The sequence below is a fragment of the Varanus komodoensis genome, unplaced genomic scaffold (genome assembly GCF_004798865.1).
Source record: "Varanus komodoensis strain SLA01 unplaced genomic scaffold, ASM479886v1 scaffold32, whole genome shotgun sequence".
Taxonomy (NCBI): Eukaryota; Metazoa; Chordata; class Lepidosauria; order Squamata; family Varanidae; genus Varanus; species Varanus komodoensis.
The window spans coordinates 2,587,302-2,613,245 of record NW_025335798.1 but is presented as its reverse complement, the minus strand read 5'-3'; the positions used below and the strand labels follow the sequence as shown (position 1 = coordinate 2,613,245).

The 25,944-nt window shown below is 48.1% G+C and overlaps 2 protein-coding genes across 5 annotated transcripts in view; one reads left to right on the top strand and one right to left on the bottom strand.

The window, feature by feature from the left end:
* Positions 1-1,280: 1,280 nt before the first annotated feature.
* Positions 1,281-22,070, top strand: LOC123027530 (rac GTPase-activating protein 1-like). The gene is made up of 15 exons (XM_044438464.1): positions 1,281-1,362; positions 2,924-3,126; positions 3,950-4,086; positions 5,331-5,403; positions 9,999-10,034; positions 10,409-10,486; positions 11,780-11,831; positions 15,154-15,329; positions 16,442-16,597; positions 16,768-16,863; positions 19,259-19,460; positions 20,351-20,456; positions 20,623-20,755; positions 21,705-21,816; positions 21,949-22,070. The coding sequence occupies exons 1-15, from the start codon at positions 1,281-1,283 to the stop codon at positions 22,068-22,070; spliced, it is 1,764 nt and encodes a 587-aa protein (XP_044294399.1).
* The window catches only part of PRKAG3 (protein kinase AMP-activated non-catalytic subunit gamma 3), a 31,177-nt gene continuing 26,407 nt past the window's right edge, over positions 21,175-25,944 (bottom strand). For all 4 annotated transcript variants that reach the window (XR_006415510.1, XR_006415509.1, XR_006415511.1 and 1 more), the window contains one exon: positions 21,175-24,572. Coding sequence is in view for 1 of the 4 variants with exons in the window: in XM_044438237.1 (XP_044294172.1) it covers positions 24,550-24,572 (23 nt within the window). In the remaining 3 variants the exon portion in view is untranslated. The remainder of the gene's footprint in view (positions 24,573-25,944) is intronic.

Sequence of the window (25,944 nt, the reverse complement as noted above, 5' to 3'; positions counted from 1 at the left end):
ATACATAAATAAAAAAGGAAACCAAAGGAATGGGGATGCTGCCTTGTGGCAGTTATTCTAGCATTCTGGGTGCAAAAAGTAAGTTATTCTTCACATCACCCAGGAACCTCCAACAATTTTTTAAACTATTATGCATAATGGGATTGGGATGCTTTGTCTCTTATGTTTTATATTTTTAATGTATTATATTTTAATTTATGTTGTGAGCCGCTCCGAGGCTTCAACGAATGGGGCGGCATAGAAATGTTTTAAATAAATAAATAAATAAATAAAATGTCTGGATCAGACAGAAATGTCCTATCATTTTTATCATTTTAAGGCATCAGTTCTGCACTTTTGTTCCTTACAAACCAAGCCTCTTCTGTTGTCAGAAGGTGTCAGATGAAGGTGATTGTCAGTTTCTGCTTATAAAACAAACAAAAGGATTCATTGACACTTTAAGACTGCAATTGCACACTTGCCTCCTTGGGAACAAACTTGGGTTGAAGTCAAGAAGGCTTTCTTCTGGGAAACCCTGCCTGGGAGCGGGTTGCTAACAGACACCCTAAACTTTAAATTCCTCAGCCCTCTGGCTCCAGGGGCTGCTTCCAAGCTTAAAGGAACCCGGCAGAATTTTGCCAAAATTCGAACCACTCCTCATAGTGAAGTTGACTTGGTTCACGACCTTTATTTCTTGGGAAGGAGGAGCTTGATGGGTGGGCGTGGAAAATGGGCGGGGTTTTTAAAAGCAGAGGGGCTCGCCGCGATTTTTAGATGGCGGAATGCGCTTTGTGGGAGGAAAGGTGTTTGCTGCGTAAGGGATGAATTGGCGCGTGGCAATCGCATCGCGTCGGCTGAGCGGCGCGTTTCCAGATTCGTTTCATTCGTGTGCATGCCCTATAGGAATTTATGAATAGGAGAAAAAAGACTTATGTTTCCTTCCTCTCTCCAATCCGTTTTTGGTCATGCCTAAAACTTTAATGAAAGGATGATTTCTCCAAACCAAAAAAAAAAGGGGGGGAGGGGGGATATTTCTTTCACCCGTGATCTCTACTCCATCCAGGAAAGCTGTTGGAAAGAGTAGAGGCTGAGTGTAACCACTCATTATTTATCACATTTCTGTACCGCCCCATAGCCCGCAGGCTCTCTGTACGCGCTCAGGGTAATCTTCCTTTCATTGTTGTTTCCCGCACGCGATAGCTCAGCCCGGACAATGCCTTAGGCTCGAACTGACGCTCCCCCGAGCTTCTGTTTTGCTCTTTTTGCCTCTCTTGACACGCAAAGTGTGTGTCGTTAGCAGGATGAATCGCCTGGGGCCGCCGCTTATGCACCGTTTGGACCAACTCTTGGAGTTCATAGACTTCAACAGCAGCATCGAACTAGGTGGGTTCGCTAGAGCTCCTTTCTTCCTGGCCCCATGCCTCAAAGTATATTAATAAGCAACTTTCTCTCCTCTTCCTCTCTTCTCTTTTTCCCAACCCAACTTTCCAGTGTTACAGCTCACTCCCTTTTGGATGTGGTTACCCCTAATATCTTCTCTACTTTTATGCAACCCTGTCGTGCTAGTGCAAAATATGAGCGTTTGACAGCAACAGCCCTGTTCTGTTCTACAGTAGCTCTTGGTTGCGATTCTGAAATAGGCAAATAGCCTCTTGCATCAGAAAAAAAATTAAATGTACCTCCGACCATGTTGCTGATACTGCTGAGTGTACATTAGGTGAAGGTAGATTGAGAGGCAGTAGATCAGCAGGAGTAAATTCTGTTGACTAGTAAGACAGCAGGTAAGGGCACAATGTGTGAGAACATGAGAAAGCCATGCTGGATAAGACCAAGGGCCCATACAGGAAACCTTCAAGCACAGTCATGCTGGGGCCAGGGGTCCACCTAGTCCAAGGGACCAGCTAGGTGCTTCTAATCATGCAGCAGTCAGTGGGATGCCTGTGGGAAGTCCACACGCAGAACATGAGTGCAGAGCACCCTAATGCTGCCTCTGATACCAGAGGTAACATACAACCATCAGGACTAGAAGCCACTGATGGGGTTTGTGCCTATAGGTAGCCCTACAACTCCCAGCGTTCCCCAGCCAGCATCCTAAATTGTAGGACTTATTTTTGTCTAAATGTGCATAGGATTGTGCCCTAAAATGCTTCTTTCCCCCCTTCTGTAAATTAGGTTGTAGGAAAATAAAACTGGAGCGGGGGCAGGGGTAGCCCAGGAGTGAACATTTGTGTGAGAGCATTTGCGAGCGTGGTTCTGGTATGGATCACACACTTCTGGGGTAGGCATGTGCTTGGAGTCTCCCTGTTCCTTAATTCTTTGTCTCTGTCTATTCTCCCGAGCCTAGTCCAGATGAGGTCTTGGACATAATTTTAGAAAAGTTCTCAGGAGCTGCATTACAGGGGTGAATAGGACCAAGAGCCACATTTTCTTTCCCTGGGCCCAAATTATTTCCTGGTTTCATAGCTTTGGTAAAGTGTAATTATTAGCAACAAGTGGTTTAAACTAAAATATACCGGTGCTTTTGACCCTTCCCTCCACTGTAAGGAAGTCCCTGAGAACTTTTCCAAAATCGATCAGGCCCTTGGGCTGAAATCATTTAGACAGCTCTGTCCTGGAGTGATATGCTTCCTGGCAAAGTGTCCTCTACATACGCAGTTCTTGTTGTGTGTCCCATGGAGGACCCTCAAATCCAAATGCTGATGCAGTGTAGCATAGTGGTTACAGTGTTGGCTGGGATCCAGGAGATCCCAGTTCTAAGTTCGCACTCAGCTGCAAAGCTCATAGGGTGACTTTGGGCCAGTCACTGACTCTCAGCCTAGCCTGCCTGGTAGGTTTGTTGTGAGGATAAGATTGAGGGGGAGGATTCCATAAGCCACCTTGAGTTCCTTGAAGGACAAAAGGCAGGATACGAGTATAACTGGTGCTTCTAACCTGTCCCTCCCAGACTACCTCCAGATTGTCCAATGCCTTGAGGGAATGCGCCAGCGATGCTGCCAGCTGAACCATGAGTTGCAGGGAGCAAGGGAGCAGCTGCGCCAGTCAGAGTTTGAGCGTTCGGTGCTGGAGGTAAAGCTGAAGCATGCCCGCAACCAGGTGGAAGTGGAGATGAAGAAAAGGCACTTGGCAGAGGCTGAGCTGGAAAAGCAGGTGCTTGTTGACAGGGGAAGCGGCACAGCTGGCAAGTGTGCGGCATGCATTGGATCAGGTGGTGCATGCTGGGAAAACAGCCTCCTGACTTGAAGGCTGTACTGGCCTTGCTGCTCTTAGGAGTACTGAACTGCTCACTGGGCTGACTCTGCACAGATCCTGGGAATGAATGAGTTCTGGCTGCAGACCCCTGAAAAGAAACGTAGGTCCTGTTCTTTGAATCATTGGACTATATGGCACAATATGACTTGGCTCAGCCTGCCACAAGCTGCTGCCCTCCAGGTTTATTGGGGTGCAACTCCCATTAGTCCCAGCCAGCATGGCCCTTGGCCAACCTGGTGGGACTGATGTGAGTTGTAGTCCAGCAGATTTGGAGGGATCCAGCTTAGGGAAATATGACCTATGCTCTATGGCTGCCCCATGAAATCTCTTCCCACTCAGTCTGGTGTAATTGTGGCTTTCATTTAGCCCTCAAAAGACATTTTGGGATCCGGTGTAACACAGCAGCTCAGAGTCTGAACTGCAAAGCAAGCATTTAATATGTTAAATGCATTCAGCATTTTGACTTGGAGGTACAAAAACTGAACAACCTTAATGCAGAGTGTAATGCAGTCCTGGATGTGCAGCCCAGTCAGGATGGAACTGTGCGCTCAGCCCTGGCTGGGCTGGGAGAACACTGGGCATCTCTGCTTCCCACCCACCAGCTCACCTACGGGAGGGATGCAGTGCTCCAAACGCAGGGCAGCTGCATGGAAGCGCCTTCTGGGCACTGCTGTTTCCTTCCTGCTGACAGGCTTTCTGTGGTCTCCCTCCATTCCCTCAGGAGCGCAAGCTGCAGCTTATCTATGACTACCTGATGGCTGATCCTCAAAGCAGCCCTCTCAATGAGCAGCAGCAGTTGGCCCTGTCTGTTTTCAGCAGGCCCGGTTTCAGCCGCAGCAGCCTGCTGCCGGGCAAACGGTGAGTGCCGAGGCGGGCGAGGCCTCCGCGCGATCGCGGAAAGGGCTGCCTGGCCCGGGGATGTGGGCAGGAAATTTTCCACTTCATAAGTTCCTTAGCTGAATGAATGAATGAATGAATGTCAAAGGCAATATTGGATAAACCTGAGATTTTCAAAGTCATAATCGAAGATTTCAGTGGATTTGTTATACCCTAAAAGAATTTGTTACAGCATTTCCATAAGGCCTGCATTACCTATGTCAGGAGATGGAGAATGGATTGTCTGAATGGACCCAGAGAGTTTATGCTTGGAGTGAAACTGGAAATGGAGACTGAGATCTCTTACAGCAAAAGCAAGCATTGAACCAGACACTGGGCAATCTAATATTCAAAAAGCTTAAAATACGAGTGTATGAATTGCCCGCTGACCAAATGCCAGCTTGCTTTGGAACAGGTGGCTTCACGTGACACTCTAAAGCCTTTGGGAATTTTAGCCATGCACTGTAGCTAAAAGCCTCAAGGGATTCCCTCATGCCCAGCAGATGATTAGCTAATAGCAGGGATAGATTGCCTCCCCCTTAGTCCGTCCCCCTGGTATCCCAAGTGGATACTATGGGAACAGTGAAGGGAGCGGAGTTGGGATGGGCACTGTAGAAAGTGCCAGTCAGCACTTTGGCAGCTGTCCTCTGCGTCCCTACCCTGCACTCCTTCCAGTGCTGCAGGCGAATCTGACTCTCCCAGCACTGGCAGGGGCACGAGCAAAGAAGGCGGAGTGGAGGAAGAGGTGCAGTTGGCCAGGCCTTTTTCTGGGGAGACCAGCCTGAACACACAATTCCCACCTGTGCACCATCCCCCTGGAAGGAGGCCCAGCAAAATGTGCCAGCCCTACAGCAGTTGCTGTGTGCCCCTCCCCAAGTTGGAGTGGGGCTTGGGAAAGTGGCACCAGGCAGGCAGCAGCAGAAATGCCACCTGTCTCGGGGAGAAAGCACACAGGACAGGTGAGGTCAGGATGGTGGGGAAGCGCCATCTTTTCTTCACGTTGGCTGGCACCATTATGAGGGGGTCCCACTGGCACTGGGCAGAGGGGTGCTGCCCCACCCCAAGCCATGGCTTCCCCTTGTCTGGCAGCACCAGCAGTGCAAACGGAGGCAGCTGCTGCCGCCCCAGGCCCCCCTTTCCCTGTTGGGAAGGGAGAAGCAGGGCAAGGGCTGCCACGCTGCTCCGCTTGCTTTCCTCTGCTTGACTTTTATATCCCACTTTGGCAGGTTGTCTGCAATGGAAGAACTTGGCACCTCAGTCATTTCTGACATCAGTTTTGACCATTCAGATGATGAAGTGGTAAGTATGGTCCTTTCCTCCCAGGCCTGGCACAGAAGAATTAAGAAGACACAGGCCAGAGGCCCCAACCAATTCATGTCAGTGGGTAATGTTGTGTGCTGTCATACTTTGTACTACCCCGAAATGGCTGCCATGGGAGGCTTGAGGTATATCATGGCTGCCCTGATGGGTGTGGCCAGTAAAAAAAGCCATTTTCACAAAGCCAGACTGATGAAGCTGAAAAACACATAGAAACAAAGCAAGTCAGAAGGAGCCTCCTGGGCCATCTAGTCTGACCCCCATCTAGCTCTGCTCAGGTAATTCCAACATGTGGTTGTGCAGTCTTTCCTTGAACACCCTCACTGATGGGGCCTCAACCACCTCCCTTGGAAGCCCATTCCATACCCTTGGGGTCGAAAATGTCAGGAAGTACTTCCTGCAATCCAACCTGAAGCCTGGTTCCTTGAGCTTTGCCCCACTGAAAAGCATCCTGCCCTCCACTGCAAGGAAGAACAAGTCACACCCCTCCTCCACAAGTCTCTTCTTCTCCAGGTTGAAAAGATCCAGTTCCTTTAATCTCTCCTCATACGTCATCCCTCCCAACCCAGTTACCATACACATAACTTACCATCAAATATAAGGCAGAAATGGGATCTGAACCCCAACACACACAACCTCTCCTTCAATCCCACAGGCTTCTCCTTCAACAGTAAGCCTATTTCATGGAAGGCTAACTTTCTTCCTCTCTCAGCTAGCCAATTCACCCCACCATCTCTCTCTCTCTCTCTCTCTCTCTCTCTCGTGCATGCTTGCACACACAGAATCACCACCTGTATATGCACAACTCATGTACATACATGCACAGATTCTCTCACACGTGCACATCCCTTCTTTCTTCCCCAACCACCTTGGCTTGCTTGACAACACTGGAAGCTGTAGGTTCCATTATTTCCTCTTTTTTTGGGTGTGGAGTGGGGGGGAGTGGAGTTCCTAGGCAATCAGGTCATGCTTAAAGCAGCATGCTGGGCTACCCGCCATCTTACTTTTCTAAGAATGATTCTGGAGTAAGTAAAGGTGATAGTCAAGAAGCCGGAGTTTTGCTTTCCAGCTTGCCTGGCTACCAGGGAAGACCTTTTGCATTGGTGGGGCCAGGAAGTCTTGACTAGCACCGTGGGAGGTGTCTCCTGCTTGGGAATCCAGAATTGGTGTGTAGGCAAGCTCTTGCTGAAGCTCTGCTCTGAGTTTTGTCTACTCTGCACCAGCAGAAAAAAAGACTTCACACTTGAAATGGACTGTGCCAGCTGTGCAGCCTGTGGCAGTAATTGGATTACAGTATAGAAGCTTTTTTCAGAATTTCCTATGGATTGTTAAGACCAGGTGATTGTTAAGGTGATTAACAAACATGGAAGTATTTTTGAAACAAAGAAGTAGTGTTTCAGAGGGAGGAGTTGTGCTGGGTCACGGAAGGGAGATAGAGGATGTGGCATTAAGAACAACGGGGTCAATTTGAAAGTACTTTCTCTCTACATGTCCTTATGTTCACTGCAGTACAAATGTACCCTTTTCCTCACCAGAGTGAGCTTTTTATATGGGGTGGGGTTACTTCTAAAAGAAGCCAGCAGTGAAGGGTGCCTATTGGCTAACATCTGTAACATCAACTATACACCTTCCCGCCCCACAAATCTTCAGAGCGGATTTGCAAGTATCTCTACACAAAAAAATAAAAATAAAAAATCAAGGTAGGATGAATGTAGTATGTTTCTGTTTAAACTGTTTAATAGAAGGCAGGCTACCTGGCTGAAGCACAAAGGGAGGGGTAGGATGGAAGAGGTGTGTCTGTGTAAAGCAAACTGCAAAATGCCAACATGGGTTCAAGCATCTCTTTACCGTTTGAGGGTGAAGAAGAGAGATTTTGTTCTGCTGTGAGCTCAGATGATCAGGAAGCCATAGATCATGCCAGAAATTCAGAGGGCTGTCGGCTGTGTATTTGTTGTGCAGGCTCTGAGAGAAGCAGGGACGCCATCGTTTGAACTAACTGTTGCATCACATGTGAATATAATTCCTCTGTGAGACCAAATGTATGTTCACAAATCAGGCATGAGTGCCCATACTGTCTAGCGGTCTTCTGGCCACCTGAAACAGTCTACGTGCAGCATGACTGCTCATCCAGTGTGACGTGTCAGCGGTCCTCTTGTCTTGTTTGAGTTGCCTGTCAGGGTTGCAGAGGATCTGTCTGCTCCTGGCTATGCCATCTGAGAAGCTCATCGCACATTGGTAAACCTGCAGGAAATCCATTTCCCACTCTTCCGGTAGGATATCAGGGCCTGACAGTGGATTTGGAATAGGAGCAGGCTGCGCAACACGGACAAAGCTAGGTTGCAGTAGTAAGTGCCAAATCATTCTCTGCCTCCACCATCAAAATCTGGCAGTTAGATATTTTTTTGAATTGTCAGCCTGACATTTAATAGCAGGATGATGATTATCACCATTGTTATTAATAGTTAATAATAACTGGAGAGCCAGTGTGGCATAGTGGTTAAGAACATGGGACTGGGACTCAGGCGATCTGGGTTCTGGTCCCCACTCAGTCATGGAGCCAACCGGGTGACTTTGGGCCAGTCACAGACTCTCAGCCCAACCTACCTCACAGGGTTGTTGTTGTGGGGATAAGATGGAGGAGGAGAATGATGTGAGCTGCCTTGAGCCTTTTGTAGGAAAAAGGCAGGATATCAATCAATCAATCAATAAAGGTGATAATGATCATGATCAACTTTTATATTTGGCTTGTTTGTGAAAAAGCCGTCAAGACAATATATAATAATTTAGAACAATAAGACCTTAACAGAATGAAAATGAGACTATTTAAACAGTGAAATAGGAAAGCTACGAAACTTTAAAGGGTACATTAAAAGAATATGTCTTGCCCCCCTTTTAAAAGCCAAAATGCGAGGGATGGGGCAGTTGTAGATCTTGAGTAAGCACATTCCATAGTTTGAGAGCAAAACAGGAGAAAACCCTGCTTTGTGTGCCCAACAGACAGGTCTCTGCAGGTCGTGTTGCCTCAGGAAGGTCTTTCCTGCAGATCTTATTAACAGGGCAGGCTCATAACAGGGCCAGAGGCTCCTGAGCTAGCCAGACTCTGAGCCATTTAGGGTTCTAAAGGTTAAAATCAACACTGGCGATCAGTGCAGAAAACAGCCAGGAACCAGTTTTGAAGCAGATGTAATGTTGTCCTGATACCAAATCCGTCTGTTTTTTCAGTTGTTCAGGCCATTTGTCTAAGTCCTGTAGTTTTCACAGTTTGTTCCACCAACACATAGCATAACTCTTTAGTTGTCAAAGATGCCAGCCAACCATAACATTTTGCTGTGATGGAACCAGCATGCAACAACTCAAATCTAAGAAACTCGCATGCTTAATGATATAAGCCTGTACCTGGTTGAAATGCATATCTCTGTTCCCAGCGGCACCAGAAATTAGAAATCTGCTAATCCTGCAGTAAATTTAAATGAGGCTGAACACTACACAGGTGCCCTAACGGTGAAACAGAGGACCACATATAAGATTGCTATGGCTTTTCTCCTTTGAAAAATAGAAATACTAAGAGGGAGAGTATGAATGGCATATGAGCATTTCATCTTTAGCCTACCAAGCAATGGTGGAAATTAGGGAGTGGGTAGTTTCACTTTGTTGCAAGCCCATTTTCTGTGTCCAGGAACTGCGTGGAATTGAATGGTGGGAGATTCAGGAAAATATAAGGAAGTCCTTCTCCATGGAACACACAGAATGTGAAATTAGCTGTGTCAAAATGTGGTGATGACCACTGCCTTGGATTTTATCTGATCTCTGAGAAGAGATCAGATAAATTCATGGAGGACAAGGCTTCCGGTGCCTACCAGCTCTATGCTGCCTTCAGTATCAGAGACAGTATGTCTGTGTATGCTAGTTGCTGGGCAACATGGGCAGAACAGTGCTATTGCACTCGTGTCCCACTGGTAGGCTTTTTGGTGGAGTATCTGCTTTGCCCCTGTAGGAACAGAATGCTGGACTAGGTAGGCCTTTGAACTGATTCAGCAAGGTTGCTCTTGTGTTCTTCAATGCTTCTGACTTCTACTATGTCCCATTTTGAGGACTGGGTGGTGGCTGACAAGAGGATTTTAAGAATAAATGAAATCTTGTTTTAACTTGAAACTAAAACAAAAATTGCAACTTGATTCCAAGCCTATTCAACTTACTCCTGGCCCCTCTAAATTAAAATGCAGGCTTCGTGTTGCTTCTAAAACATGCATGGATTCTGCTCAGGGCATGAAGTGGAGCTCTACAATGCTGGGTTGCCACTAAGTGAGCTTCTCAGTGCATCCCTGCTGTTTGATCTCCTGAATCCTGCCCAAAATGCTGTAAGTGTAGAGCTAGGGAAGAAGGTGTAGCATTGGTTTAATCTGCTCCTGGCTATATCTTCTAAAATGACACACATCCAGTGCAAAGCCTAACTTGGGGTGGAACAAGGAGGGAAGATGTGTATAAATTCAGGATGGGAATCGACTGTTCAGTCGCCCATGAACTACTTATGCTCCCAACTCTTTTCTCAAGTTCACTTCCTTTTATTTTTCTTCAAGGATCTGGATATGATAAAACCCACCAGAGGCAGAGGGGTAAGTTTTGAAACTTGCATATCTACCTTTGATTAGTCCCTTATGGCACCAGGAGCTAGAAAACTTCTAACTCTGCAACAATTGTAAATGGGGGCTTCCTCCTTCCTTCCTACTAGCTTTGTGTGGTTTCTGCAAATATCCATTTAGGCAGAAACCACAGTTGGATAGGGAAAAGTAGAACTCTTGTACCCACCCATTCTATTTTTCTGCTTCAGGTCTCTGAAAAGCTTATCTGTACCTCACCCTGTGGGTTCTTTCACCTTCCCAGTATTCTGTGGGCCAGGGCGAATGTTCAGCAGTAAAGTGAATATGACACCCCTGGAATTACATGGGCCCATCTTCATGTTGCTCTCACCCCCATTTTTCTGCTTCAGAGATCCTCCCTGGCACCCCTGATCCAGCCAGTGGTAGCAGCCAAGCGTGCACGGCCCTCCCTGGCAACTACTCCCAGTGTAAGTACCTGTCAAAGTCCTGGACCTGTGCAAGCAGGAAGATCAGGGTGTAAAGGGGTACCTTTGCACCCTGGGGTACATATTAGAAAAGTATGGCATCAGTGATCTGATGCAATGATATAACTTGTATGCATGCCTGACACACTCAGATGAAACAGAAGTATTGGGTGCATGAGAAAGGCGGGGCTACATGAATCACAAGTTGGAATTAAGATTGTCTGGAGAAATATCAACAACCTCAGATATGCAGATAACACCACTCTAATGGTAGAAAGTGAAGAGGAACTAAAGAGCCTCTTGATGCAGGTGAAAGAGGAGAGTGCAAAAGTTGGCTTGAAACTCAACATTAAGAAAACTAAGATCATGGCATCCGGTCCTATCACTTTCTGGCAAATAGATGAGGAAGAAATGGAGGTAGTGACAGATTTTATTTTCCTGGGCTCCAAGATCACTGCAGACGGTGACTGCAGGTAAGAAATTAAAAGACGCTTGCTCCTTGGGAGGAAAGCTATGGCAAATCTAGACAGAATACTAAAAAGCAGAGACAGCATACTAAAAAGCAGAGACATCACTCTGCCAACAAAAGTGCGTATAGTCAAGGCTATGGTTTTCCCAGTGTATGGCTGTGAAAGCTGGACCCTAAGGAAGGCTGAGCGCCGAAGGATTGAGGCCTTTGAATTGTGGTGCTGGAGGAGACTCCTGTGAGTCCCTTGGACTGCAAGGTGATCAAACCAGTCAGTCCTAGAGGAGATCAACTCTGACTGCTCTTTAGAAGGCCAGATCCTGAAGATGAAACTCAAATACTTTGGCCACCTAATAAGAAGGAAGGACTCACTGGAGAAGAGCCTAATGCTGGGAACAACTGACAGCAAAAGAAGGGGACGGCAGAGGATGAGGTGGCTGGATGGAGTCACTGAAGCAGTTGGTGTGAGCTTAAGTGGACTCTGGGGGATGGTGGAGAACAGGAAAGCCTGGAGGGATGTTGTCCATGGGGTTGCGATGGGCCGGACGCGACTTCGTGACTAACAACAACAGCAAGTGGCAAGTGATGCTGTGGTCGCATCTCACAAACCAAGGTGCTCTAGTGCTCCTGTAGCAGCGTGGCAATCCCCAGCACATTTTTTTTCTGGTCAAGGCAAAGAGGAGGGTGGGGTTACCTGAAAGCACTTGATTTCCCCTGCTCTGAAGACGCATCCAGCTTGACCCTTACATGACACCCTGACCAGGTTCACACAACCATGGGAGAAAGGAAGCTTCTTTTTGCTGCCCCCTGGGTGCCACTTGCCCCTGCAGAATTTGCCTAATCCACCTCAAGGCACATGGCTTCTCATGCCATCCAAACCAGGTGAGTTGCTCAGCGCAGGTGGCTTTGAACCCACCCCAAGGCTTGGTGTGGGGCTCTGGGGTAGTTCTGAAGCCACTGCCAGCCCAGCACCCCACCAGGTACAGATGGCGTGGAAGCTGTGCACCCCATAGCTAATAAAGCAAATCATGCAGCATGTGACCAGTATGTGAGGGGCAGGGAATAGAAGCTGCTGTGGCTTCTTTTGCCCCATCGCTGTGCAAACCCACTCAGCTGATGAGGCAGCAAAACCTATCAGAAGGAAGTTTCTGAAGAGGTGAAACAAGAGGCTAGAATGAGTGGAACTAAAACTGGGGTGACTGAGTAATTTCTCTATTTGGCTGTCTTGCATACCCTGAGATTACTTATATTATAGAATTATAATACAATATTATATTATATTGGACATATATTATCAGTTCAAGTGAAACTAAATGAGAGTTGGAATAACTAAGTAACAGAAGGTTTTTCGACACAAGGATGTTAATTACTGTATCTGCTTTAGTTTAATCACAGTGTTGAGATCCAAGCAGTACATGAGTAGTATTCCATTCCTGCCTTTCCACTACATCACCTCTAGGTGGCACTCTGCTGCAGTGGCATAGCACAAATAGTGAGGAAACAGCATTTCCTTCCCAGATCAGAAATAATATCCCATGTTCCCCACTCAAAAAGGAAGGAAAAAACCTGCAAAAAGTGCTGTCTACAAACAAGAGTGAAACTGGAAGGTCCACTATCACCTAAGGAATGCATAAACAACTGTGAAGGGGGAATGATGAGTGCTTTGAAAATTCTTCATGTAGAAAAGCTGCCAGATTGAAGGAGACACCAAGAAGTTAGAAGAGCAGCAGGAGGAGGCAGAGCATGGGAGGTTATGTGGACTTCTCTGGTGATAAGAACAATGCTCATTTTCCATAATACCCAACTTTCATTTAATTGGCAGCATATACATATGGCAACAACAGGGAAGCACAATGATTCACAAATGACATACAGGATGTATTGAATGGTCCCTATCTGCACACACGGAATGAGATATAGGCCACACTATGCACATAGGTATTTGGGACCTGGCCAGCCAAATGCCTGGATGAGGACCTGCTTAGGTTCTCAAATGACCTGTGATCATTTTCAGAGACTTTGGGTGCAGTCATATGCAAGTTTAGATGGGGAAGAAAATGTCTTAGGATTTTTTTTTCTGTCTGAACACATAGAATTATGTCCTTTGTTAACCATGTCCCTAGAGTTGTAGTGAAATGTGCTATTTGGAAAGGAAATGGATAATGGTGAGCATCCCTCCAAACTTCCAGCAGACAAAAGGAAGTAAAATAATATGAATATTTCATATTGGAATTGGTGGTGCTGCCCCCAAAACAGTGGTTGTGCCCATCTTGACTCCAAGCCATTGGAATAAGACTGAGTGTGTACAGGTCCTATCAGTTTTTCAATCTAGAAATGTGCAGTGCTAACATTTATTGCACCCAAGGTTATGTACATATGGCTTATTTAGTTTGGACTTTTGAAACAAAATAGTACATTCTATTAGTTTAAAAAACCTAGTTAGTAAAAATCAAAAGCGAAAAGGTGAAACCTTCTTCCAGAAAAGATTACAGAATATATAGAAGAGGTACAAAGTGACATGGACCAAACAGGAGTAGGACAGACTCACTGCATATAGATCTCAGTCTTAAACTAATGGAAACCTATCAAGTAGGGGTGAAGAATATGAAGACAACAGGGTTTTTAAGGTTCCCTTTAACATATGTGTGCATGTGTGTGTATATAGGCCTACCTCCATAAGCTGAGTAGATATGATCAAAAGAGGTCTTTGTCACTCTCTCTCTTTCCTGCCCCTTCCTTAATCTTGTCAGGCCAATGAGATGCATGTGGTGACTCTGAGATCTGGAGCTATTGCAAAGAACAGAGGAACTGGCCAGAGTTTGATACCTATCTCTGTGGTACCACATCGCCGATCCCAGCAGATTCGCTGTATTTCCACACGCTCAGGTACTCCTTGTCCCTTTGATTTGGTGGGGTTGGCAAATACTGAAAGTCAAAAGGTATGATTCCATAGGGGATGTTGGCAGAAAGCTTATCAATGGTTCTAGAGTATCACTATGTGCTCTAAAAGAACCCCCCCCCCCATCTTCAGCTGCATTCCCAGTATGCTATCAACGTGGCTTTTGTTCCCCTTGAGAGGCCACTCCATCCCTATAGACCCATTTCCTCTCTGAAGACCTCAGCTGAGGCCCTCCAGGTGGTACTGCAGTCCTCCGAGTTCTACTTTGCGGTTATTCGGAGCAGGGCATTCACTGTGGTGGCTCCCATTGAATGGAATAATCTTCCATGTGATGTTAGACATGCACCATCACTTTTTATTTGTAGGCAGGCACTGAAGACCCCTCTCTTCATGCAGCACTTCCTTGGTTTGTGTAGTCTACCAACTTACACAGTTATATTTTCTAGCCTTTCTTTGTATGTTTCTATACTTTGTATACGCCACTTTGAAACTCATAGATTTACATGAGTTTTCATCATTTACAAATAAATACAGAAATGAGGTGGTGGCAGAGCTGGTACCAAAGCTTCTGGAGTTCAGGTCAGTGTGGGCTCTTGCCATTTCCTTGGAAGAAAGCTCTTATTTTTAACTCTGAATAGGGACAGGTCACAGTTGTTCATGTGTATGGGATATGTATTCTGTGTATGTTCAGAGTAAGTATTCCCATTTCATATGCCTCTTTTCCAAGGGTGGATATGGCCAAGGTTGTTACGGGTGTTGTAATGTGGGGAGGGGGCCACAAACACACACACTCTTGTAGCCGCAAGAGTCTACTCTTGCTCATGCTGCTGAGCCTGGCAGGCAGGCCTTGAGTAGGCCTGAACAGGTTCCATGGTGATTTCAAGATGAGACTTTGTGTTTATCAGAGTTGCCATTATAGGAATGTCTTGATGGGGATGGGGAGGTCCCATGTCTCCTCCTCGGGAACTCTTAGATGGGTTCTGGGCTCCACCTTTGTTTAGAGAGACTTTCAAACCTTCTCTGCTCTTATCCTCTGGAGTTTGACTGCCATCATGTTCCCAAATGCAGTTCTGTGTGAGGAGATTGAGTAAGATGCCTTCCCACTCCTTAGCCAGATCTTCTGGACAGCTGCATATGCACAGAGCAGCCATGTGGCGTTCTCCACCTGCCCGTGGAGTCTGCAGCCTGAGATAAACCCACAAGTCCCAGGGTCCAGCAGTGTATCTGGGAAGTGTCCATTACGAAGATGGCGGAGGAGGCCTTCGGTTGTGCTCCTTGTGCAGAATGTGGTCTTTCTTCCCACAGAACTCACGACCATCTGGGGCAGCACTGAAGAGTCAGGCAGTGGTGGCAGCCGGAGTGAGAGTGACCCTGTTGGCCCAGGGGCTGGGCCTGAGTCAGGCGGTGTCCTGGATCCATTCTCTTCCTCTTCCCCACAGGAAACACCACCAGCCCAGCAACACCACTTTACTTCCAAGACAGTAAGTTAGAGGCCAAACTCTGTGTTACCTTAGCTGGGTCATTCTGGCCTTGAGGGCAGAGCTGCCTCCTTGCTGCCCCTGCAATCAATCAATCTTGATGGTGCGGACACAGATCTAACAAGCTGCCCACACGCAAGTTGCCGGTGCAGGCCGCAATCCAAATCACGACTGCAGCCTGGAAGGCAGGGGAGCATTAACCTACCATTTCCAGCTGCCCCTCCTCTGAACGGAGTCAGCCCTCCAATTAAGGAGCAAGAGCTGGCTGCCTCAGGCCACAGATTTTGGTATCCCGAAAGGCCAGTAAATTGCACCGTGCTTAGCTTGTAGTGACTTCATTTCTACTGACCTGAAAGGGAAGAAGCCCTGGTAGGTTTCTGCTTCAGGTGGGCTAAAATAACTTGGTGGTTCCACAAACAGGACACCTGCCTTGGTGAGAGGAGGAGCACCATCTGCTTCTCTGCCTCGGGCAGCAAAATTGCTTGGGCTGGCTCAGGACATGCACGGTTCTTTCTTCCTCAGTGCCTGTTGCAGGCAGGGGGAACCCACTCCAGAGTGGGAGCAGGGAAAGAGAGGGAAGCCCTCCTACCTCCCAAACAGCTTTCCAGCCCTGATCAGAGTGCCTCCTGCTGGCAGTTGGTGGGGAAAAGACTCTGCTCAACGCCGGAGCTATGCACGAAATAATATGCAGTTTTCCACTAACGCACAGGAGAGCAAGACCCTGTCCCAGGCCTCTGCTCAGCCGTCCCTGGAGTGATGCCCTTCAGATGGCTACAACTCCCGTCATTCCTGACCGTCTGCCATGGTGGCTCAGGCTGATGGAGAGTGAACTCCAAGATAACCGGAGGGCACTGAGGCTGCACAACTGCTCTTGTGTCGCCCCAGATGCTCTTAGGAAGGCTTCTCCTTAGCCAGTGGTCCCGCAGGGAATAGGGCAAGAGGTACACTCTGTTGAATTACAGCAAAGCGGGGCACATAGCAGCCCCAGGAGACGAACTCAGACATTTTCCTTAGACTGAATATTGCAGAACTAGCCTTTGCTGACCTCTTCTTGGTTTTCCTCTGGATCTCGGCTGACTTCCTCTCTTTTTCCCTCTCCCACTTTCCTGCCCAAGGTAATCCGCCCGGAGTGTTGCTCACTGTGCAAGTCCCGCCTGCGCTTTGGGAAGGTGGCCCTGAAATGCCGGCCCTGCCAGCTTCTAGTGCACCCAGAGTGCAGAGAGCGCTGCCCGTCAGTGTGCGTGCCAGGCGCCCGCCCTCACGTGAAAGAGGTCGGTGTGTAGCCAGATGGGCCTGCGGGGGGAAACAGGCTCCCGCCCCAGCATCTTCGGTGGCATTGCCCCGGGGGAAAGGCAGTTGTGGTGACCAGAGGGCGTCGCACGTGATCAGAGGAGTCTCTGAGGATTCTTCTACCCACTGCAATGTGTCTCCTCTTCTTCAGGGTGTTCTGGCAGATTTTGCACCCTCCACACCACCTCTGGTGCCCCCCATAGTGATTCAGTGTGTGAGCCAAGTGGAAAAGCGTGGCCTGCTGGAGGTGAGTGGGGTGGGGGTGAGGCCCAGCAGTGGTGCATGAAGGGTTGATTGAGCCGCCATTTTTCAGGAGGGGCCATGGCCCCATAGAAGAGGCCCTGCTCTGCAGGCCGCAAGCCCTGGGTTCAACCTGCAGCATCTCCAGGTAGGGCTGGAAAAGGTTCATGCCTAAAACCCTGGGCTGCCACTGCTGGTCAGTGCTGACAGTCCTGGGCTTTGGGGCCAAAGGCCTGGCTCTGCCTCAGGAGCTTCTGAAGTTCTGCTTCGAAGAGAAGAAAGGAACAATAAGAGCTCTGAGAAGGAGGTACAACAAGCCAGTGGCAGGGAGAGTTCACAACTCGCCTTTCTGGAGTAGCTGGAAACTTGGGGAAATGTTGAACAGGTGGAGGATGCTGAGAAGTGTCAGCTCAACACTTAAAAGCCTGAGGATTGCATTGCCGGGGGGAGTCCCCCCCCCATCTTTTGGTGCAGTTACTCCTTTACTCCCCTCCATGCCTGGTGCTTCTGAATTGGGCCAATGGGCCCTTCTTTCCTTACTGTTATATCTCTCTTGCTCCTTCACAACTGTGCACAGTTCAGTGGATATTCAGCCTCTTTTTTCCAACATTCCTGTATGTTACTTCACTTCAAGGCTCCCTTTGGCAGCAGAAACAGACAAGAAAATTGACCAGCCCCCTTTTAGCTCTATTTTGCTAGGTCATCCTTTGCTAGCCGGGCATGATGGGAGCTGTGCTCCAATGTGTCGGGAGGGCACCTGGTTGGGAAAGGCTGCTCTAAGGGTCTTTTAAAATAAACAGGAATATGTGTGTCTTTGGGGGAGGCTGGGAAGTAAATAGAAGGGAAATATATTCAAATGTAGCAACTGGGAAGTAAACTGAAGGAAAATCTAGAAAGATCAAAGGGCTTGGGAAGTCAGTGGAGAAGAAATTTGCACACCTGCACTAATAGAGCTCTCAGTGAAGTTGTGCAAATGTCCCTTCCATTTACTTCCCTGCCGTTCGGTTTGTATATATTTCCCAGGCCTCCCCAAATCATGCAAATAGTTCTAACGGTTTAAAAAAAGCCAGTTAGAGGTAGAAGAAAGGCTTAGGTTTAGGGTGGAGTGCCCACTGATTCTGTGTGAGGAGCCGTTCCCTGGATACTATTTGGCCCTCTTTTTTTCCAGGGAGGGAAACTGGCAGGGAGCTGGAGGAGCTGCAGCAGGAAGTGCTCCAAAAAGGGTTCACAGAGAGGGTGGTGGGGCATTAATATCTCCCCTTCTGGAAGCAGCTGCATAGTCAGAGAAGTGTTCAAAAGATAGAGGGCACTAAGATCTGTCAGTTCAACAAGTAATATCAAGAAAATTACATTACTAAACGGGAGACGCTCTCCTTGCCCCTTTTGTGCACCTCCTTTCCCCTGTTTGTACTTTTCCGTAGCACAAATGCTTTCCTCCATTCCCTAGTCCCTGCCAACTGGGACATGAGAGAGCAGGCTTCTGGTCCCCTTTGACCATGGAGCCAACTGGGTGACTTTGGGCCAGTCACAGACTCTCAGCCCAGCCTTCTTCACAGGGCTGTTGTTCTGAGAATGAAATTGAGAGGAGGAAGAGGAGAATTATGCAAGCTGCCTTGAAAGACAGACAGATAGAAGGAAGCACCGTACAATAATAACTATTGCCTTGTCAGTATCCTTGTACTTTCTTACTCTACCTTATGCTCCTCCTTTGACAGCTGAAACGCACAAGGAAACTGACCATGCAAGACTATGCATGTCAGGCCACCGCAAATTGTGCCCCTGCAGGTTTGCAAAAGAGCACTAGCAAAAAATGTCAGAAGAAATATTAGTGCAAGTGTCAGGACCTGAAAGGTGGCAAACCAGTGATGGTGGCTCCTGAATGCTGCTTGGGCATCGGTGAAGGGGCAGCCGCTGGTGGCAGTGTGAGCACTCCTGGTGCATTTTTCGGTGGCCATTTCCAGCCAATTGTTCCCCTGAAATTGTTGTCCTGGGCTCAGAGCATGCAGCAACCCATCATATCATAAACAGCCCCTAGAACAGCCCAAAGGCTGTCGGGTAGCTTGCTTAAAGAAGAGCAAGGCGCCCTGCATAAAATGGTCCCGGTGTGCATGACAGGACAACCCATCATGGCTGGCTGCTCACAAGGGGAGGTCATCTTGGGTGAACCACGGAGCACGTACAAAGCAAATTAGTGCCCTGTCTGTCACATGTGGTGGACTTGAGGATGATTGTGGGTGGTTGTTGGATGACTGGGTGGCCCCTTCACAGCAGTGGGCTGGACTTGCTGGTATTCTGAGGAGCCACTCTGCTGCTTCCCAGCCAAAGTCCGGCTGCAGTCAGGTCTTGTGGCTGTTTCTTCCCTGTGTGACTGACTTCTCTTGTCCCTCGCTGGTCGCCTGAAGACTGGCCTGTACAGAGTGCCAGGTGCGGAACACCTCGTGCGTGAATGGAAAAACAAGCTGCTTTGTGCCCGAAGAGCCGTTCCCTCCCTCGATCACGTGGCTGATGTGAATGTGATCTGTGGCGTCCTGAAGGACTTCCTGAGGAGCCTGAAGGAGCCCTTAGTTACCTTCTGCCTGCACTCTGCCTTCCTGCGTGCTGCAGGTGAGATGTGGCAGGGCCACAGAAGAAACGGCTGTAGTGGCAGGGGGCAAACTTCTATATATTGTGCCTGGTCGTCATCGTGAGGAGACTCGGAGGTTGGCAGCTGGAATCAGGAGGCCAAGCGACTTCTGTGACTGATTCCTTGTGGACATCCCTTTCATTGCAAATAATGTACATAAAACTGTAAGCATAGTGACTGTAAGTTGGCTTTGGCTGCCTTTTGGCCCTCAAGGACCACATGAGGAAAGTGGTGGTGGGTCAGAGGCCACAGCCAAGCCATGCACACCCACGTGCCCCCACATAGAAAGCCAGTGCGGTGCCATGTGTCGAATGTCGGACTGGGATGTAGAAGGCTGGGGTTCTATTCTCCCGCAGGCCTTGAAGTTCACAGGGTGCCTTTGGGCCAGTCACTGACTCTCTGCCTAACCTCCCTTGCAAGGCTGCTGTAAGAATAAAAAGAAATGTTTCTGTGAAGTGGGAAAGGGCTTCAGGGTATAAATGCAACATTAACAATTTTCTCAGACGTCTCCTCCTAGAGACACTAGAGGCATTCAAAAAGAACCTGGGCAGCCGTCTGAGTGGGACGGTGTAACGTGGTGTCCTGCAACGGCAGGGGGTGGACCTGATGGTCGCCAGGGCCCCTTCCAACTCTAGTCTTCTATGATTCTGCCGGGGAGCACATGGGAATGTCTCTCCTTGTGTGCCTTTGTGGCAGAAGTGTTGCAGGGCGGGGAATACTTACGTGGCAGACCACAGGCCCATCTGCCTCCATTCCAAATCTTAAGTGATTCTAGACTCATATGCATGGTATGCTCGTATGCTGAAGTGGCCGAATGGGAGCTCCGACAGAAGGGCTTTAAGGACTTGCATATTGCTTTCCTCCCACCCAGAAATTCCGGATGAATCTGCCCGCCACACCGCGCTCTGCCATGCTGTGATGAAGCTGCCTCAAGCAAACAGAGACACACTGGCTTTTCTCATGCTCCACCTACATAGGTAAGGAATTGGGGAGCGCCGTACCTAGGAGGGAATTACACCAGCACAGGGCTTTTTGCCCAAAGTATTTACTGTGTGCTCATCATTTCCCACTCGTGGTTGTAGGAGTCCCTTCCTTCAGGCAGTTTGGGGTCCTAATGGATTGCATCCCACTCTTCATTCTCAGGGTCATGCAGAGCCCTCAGTGTCGAATGGACAGGCATAACTTGGCACGGATCTTTGGACCAACACTAGTGGGGCACGGTACACCCAACCCCACACCGCTCGCCATCATGGAGGATACACCACGCCAATGCCTGGTAACGGGTGGGATACAGACATTGCATGTGGACAGTCTCTTAATTTCTTCCAAACATCTTGGAACGGCTTACAATAAATAAGTAGAATAAAACAAACCCCACAGCATCCAACTATTAATATACTAAAACCCCAACCCATATTAGGGATGCCAAGCAGTGGTCTGTCTCTATATCAAGAGAGCACTGGGGAATCGAAGATTAATTCCTTTTGTCACACCATGTTCCTCTTGCTGCTTTGGTTAAACGTGGGGCAGAGGCCGCCCTGAGCTGGCTCAAGTCTTCTCCTAGTTGGCTGGACAGGCAGGAATAGAGAACTATGTTCCATACAGAAATTCTGACCACCAGAAATCTTGTTTAGCCTTTTTTTTTCTTTCTTTTTTTCTTTTTTTTGCTTCAAAGACTTCACCAAACACTTGATACATATTTTCAACCCTTTATTTGTACTGCAAAGGCTAAAGGTATGCTTATTTTTAACAAAAAGAAACAGCTTATATTCTCAGGAGGACCATTTCTCACCCAGTACAAAATTTTGTGAGCATGTGGGATTGCACAGTGCAGCACACCAAACCATGTCTATGAATTGTGAGTCCATAAAATCTCATCAGAGCATCAGCAGATTTCTTGTGAGGAAAAGAACCCCAAAGATTATCATTAAGCATTTAATTGGCTTCTGCTTAATTAGTGCCTCTGCACCTCAAGTAGTAAAATCCAGAGAATAATTTTGAAGGTATAGCTTAAAATATTGGTTTAGGATTAGCCAAGATTATCTTTCAAGCTCATGTTTTTGCAAATGTTGGCCCCAACCAAGTTCAGGATTTCTGTGTGATCATCTGAACCTGTGCAGAAACGGGGGCTTGGTATATACAGAACATGACATGTGAGGGTGAGCTAGCTGATTGGGCTCCATGGTGGGAAGCTGACAACGGCTGATGCAAGTTCTTTGCCACAGGTGGTTTCCCATCTCTTGGCATTGCCCCTGAAATTCTGGAGACGTTTTGTGGGAGAAGAGCAGGAAAACCTAGTGCCATCAGCGCAAAAACCTAATGTAACATATGAGCAAGGTGAGTTAGATGGGGTGTTCTGGGGAGGAAGAAAGGTGAGGGAGGATCCCAGCATATCTCAGTTCCTGGAAGCCTCAAAAAGACCAGGGTGAAGGATCTGCCTCTAGTCCTGCCCTTTCCCTCCATTCACAGAGCGTCTCTTCCATCCTCTTTCTCCCCCTGAAATCTATGCCATCCGGATGAGCCCAGGAAGTGGCTGCCTCCCAAATAAGCTGCGGGACTGCATTGGTACTGCCACCTTCCCACCTTCGTGAGTGATCTGAGGAACTGGCACACAACCAGGTTGTACGTGGCAGGGTGGGGGCCTTGGTAATGCTGCACCAGGGTGTGGAACGATTTTATTGGGAAGGCCAATCCAAGACTCGTGGGAAAGGCTAGACATGTAGATGCCTGGCTCTGTCTAAGATGGGAGTACCGTATCGTGTCCCAGCCTGTCTTTTGCCTCCCAGATGTACATGGTTGTGCCAGTAGAGGAATTGTTCAACCATGGACCGATCTCTTCTGCTTTTGTCTCCTGCCAGGAGTGGCTCCCACACCAAGAAGATGGGCAAGTTTGTACCACCGCCAAAATAAGGAAGCCACTGTGGCTGACCCCCATTCCCTTCACTAACGAAGAGCATGCTCTTATTCCCACTATGAACCCTCAGCCCCACCCGGGAACCTTTTCTTTCCCACTGCCAACTCAGCCCTGAGTTTGTCACAGGTGATGGAAGTGGATGCTTTGCCTTATTTCTCGACAGGGGTCATTGCAACTTTGCCCTGCTCTGTGAATGGGAATCCTCAGAAGAGCAAAATCCTGGACTTTCTCCTGGTGAATCAAAGACTTGGGAGTGGAACAGGAGAACTCAGGCCTCTTCTCGGGACACCGCTGTGGCTGCCTATGCATGGGGTGGGGCCAAGGGAGCCAGAGAAGCACCCAATTTTTCTCCCCACCCCCTCTTTTTGTCCATTATTTGTTACACTTGCATGACAGTTTGATGGTGTTATGTGATGACTGGGGAAAGGAAGAAAGTCATTTGTTGTAGCAATGAAAGGTGTAGGGGCTTTCAAAATTCTTTTCCAGCCTTGTCTTGGATGTACTACGTGAAGCATTTTGCTCTTGGTGGCCTTGCCCAGCTGCTTCCCCCACTGCCTATACAAGATTTTGACTACAAGACCCATCTGCCCCACCTAGCATCAGCAGTGGACAGGAATGATGGATGCAGTAATCAAAAACTTCTAGAGGCCACCTAGTTGGGGAAGGGTGCAGTTGAAGTAAGATTGCACTTAAAGAAGAGTTTAATGTGTGCAGGTTTCTTCAGAATCTTGGTGTTAATTCCTACAGCGCTCCTTGGAATATTCCAGTGTGGTAGGGGATCTAGTGCCTTCCTGGTACTGTTGAACTACAGCTCCTAGCATCCCTGACCTGGCTGGGGCCAGTGGCTGAGTTGGGATTCCAACACCAGGTAGGCACCAAGCTCCCCCACCCCTGTTGAATTACCTCATGCTTGGCCAAGCTAATATTGCTTCTTTTCTACAGTGTGTGTTTAATACAAAACATTCTTTGCATGGACATAAGAGCAACAGGAAGTGAAACCATTCCCTTTCTTGGAGTGAAACCTCACAAAGAGGTCTTAAGGATGTCGTCTGTGTACTTCCTTTAAGTGCAGCAAATGGACAAGAGCAAAGCCTTGTTAATTCCTTTGACTTAATAGGAAAGTTTATCCACCATTGGGTGGCAAACACTAGAATCTTTTTTTTTTGGCCATCTTCTAATCATAAAGGAAAGAGATATTATAACAATCTCATTCAAATGCTATAGTATTAGTATAGAATACAAGCAGAGATCTATTTGCTAAGAACTTTAGCAATAGCATCATACTGGATACTGCCCATATGCAAATTATGCTGTGCTTGCATAAGGAATCAACAGTGTTAAGAGGCAGGACAGGTTTTCTGGGAAAGGCTGTAATTCCAGCCAATGCCCTTGGCTTTGTGCTTTTTCAAGCACAAATCTAAATTATAGTGGCACTAGTATCTGGTAGGGTGGTATCTAAAGTGTTTATCAATGTTAAGGTCTCCCTTCCCTCATGGACAGTATTAAGGTAAAGCCAGGCCCACATTTTATTGCCGGCTGAAGTACAATGATTTTTAAAAAGCAAGACATGTTCAGTCTTGTGCTGAAGGCAGTATTTAAAAACCTGCCTTTTCTGCAAAGCCAGGTTTTCTAATAGGATGTGGGTTTAAAGCAGGACTAATAGGTCTCTGCTTAGTAGGCTCTTGCTTCTTAGGAGGGTGAAAAGCCATCTTCGTTGTCCTTGAATCTGAAGCAGCAGCCATCACCTCCGGGACATGCTTTTGGCCGAAATGAGGAGGTCTTGAATCAAGTTGGAACTTGGCATACTCTGGATACTGTCCCCTCCGGTCAGTGGCAGGTGCTAACGATGGAGGCAAGCGACAGGTGCAGCACCAGACTATGAATAGCTTTCTGGCCATCTGGAAGCAAGGCTAGCACAGGTTTAAGGAGTTGAACATCTCTCTGACAGTTCTGAAATTCAGGTCCTTTGCCCTTAGCACTTCTCCTCTCCTCTTCCTTTCTACATCTTTCCCCGTTGTGGAGAGGCGGGAAAGTGCAACTTGAAATCAGAGCACCCCTGTGGCCTATTAGGAGAAGATGTCTCTCTCTTCATGGGCTGGAGATGCCCACACCTTCGCCTATGTGTTATAGAGGCGTGCAGTGGTGGAGCAGCATCATCAAAGTGAATAGCGGTCAATACCTGCAGAAGGGAACCAATGAGGTTAAAGCACGGCAGGTGTGGCAGCCCGGCCTCTTTCAGGTGGAAGACCAGAATGCTGCAGAGAATGCCATCTCTTTCCATCAGTGACAGGACCAGTTCTAACCTCTCTGCTACTGCAGCACCCTCAAGTATTGGTATCCCCTGTTTTTAGCATTTGCTAATTAACTGATTGTAAGTGTAACCTTTCTAACTCTGCTATAACAAGCTGCCACTGGGGAAGCAGGCCTCGGTCCCATGGGTGTGCCTCTTTCTTTGTAGCGGGGGCTTGCATTATTCACTGGCGACATTTCTGGATCCTTTTGCTGTGGAGTTGAGTTCCATGGCATGTTAGCACAATACTGGACCAGCAAGCCCCGGGGATTATCATTTTAGGGTTGTCACTTCATCTTGGCTTAAAAGATGAAAGAGGTCTGAGGTGGCCTTCCAGCTGCTGGATTACCATGCCCATCAGCCCTTGCCATTGGGGGCAGTGGTAGTCTAGCAACACCCGGAGGGCCACACGTTCTCCTTGGCTCAGAGAATGGGCTCTCCACTAGAAAAAGGCCCAAAGTAGTGATGAATAAAAGTCCTAACGACCCTATGGCTGCTTCTCAACTCCTTTGGTTTGCGCTAGTGGCTTCCTATGTGGCTTGCCTTTAATGGATGCAGGATCCTACCTGTTTTCTTGCTTTCCTTGGCCATGTTGCCTGCCAGCCGTTTTTAATCCCCCACCTACCTTTAGGGAAAGGTGGTTCTCAAGACACGCTGGGGCTGGGGTTGCACAGTCCCCAGGTAAAGAAGCCACATGCCTCAGGTAGGTCAGTCACATGCTGTCCATCTGAACCCAGCAAGGTGTGGGGCCAGGGTGCCCACCAGACTCGTTGTGGGGTTCTGGGGTGCTTTGGAAGCCATGCCCACCTGTTGCACCTCAGCAGGTTTGGATGAATGGCAGTCCATGCACTGTGAGAGCAGTTGGGCCAATTGTGTGGCAGGCGGGAAGAGAAGTGCCCATGGCTTGCTCTGTCAGGTGATCCTGTGACCCTGGCAGGGAGGGTAGTCCTGCTCAAATGCAGTTGGACAACTCAAGCAAGCAGGCTTGGACCGGAGCACTGCATGGATGGGAGGCTCTTTGTGAGGCACATACAGCAAGGGGCCTGGCCCTTTTGCAGTCTGAGACAAATTCAACACCAGGGAAGATTTTGGCTGTAGCAGCCTAGTGGTGGAAGTGAAAAGAAGAGGGGTGAAACCAAACTACCGTCATAGCTGAGCTTCCAGCTCTTACTGCTCTAGCTAAGCCTTGGATCAGGCTTTTCCAACTTGGGGAGGGGAAAGCAAAAACTAGGAAGACTAAGGACTGCAGGCCATCTGCTCA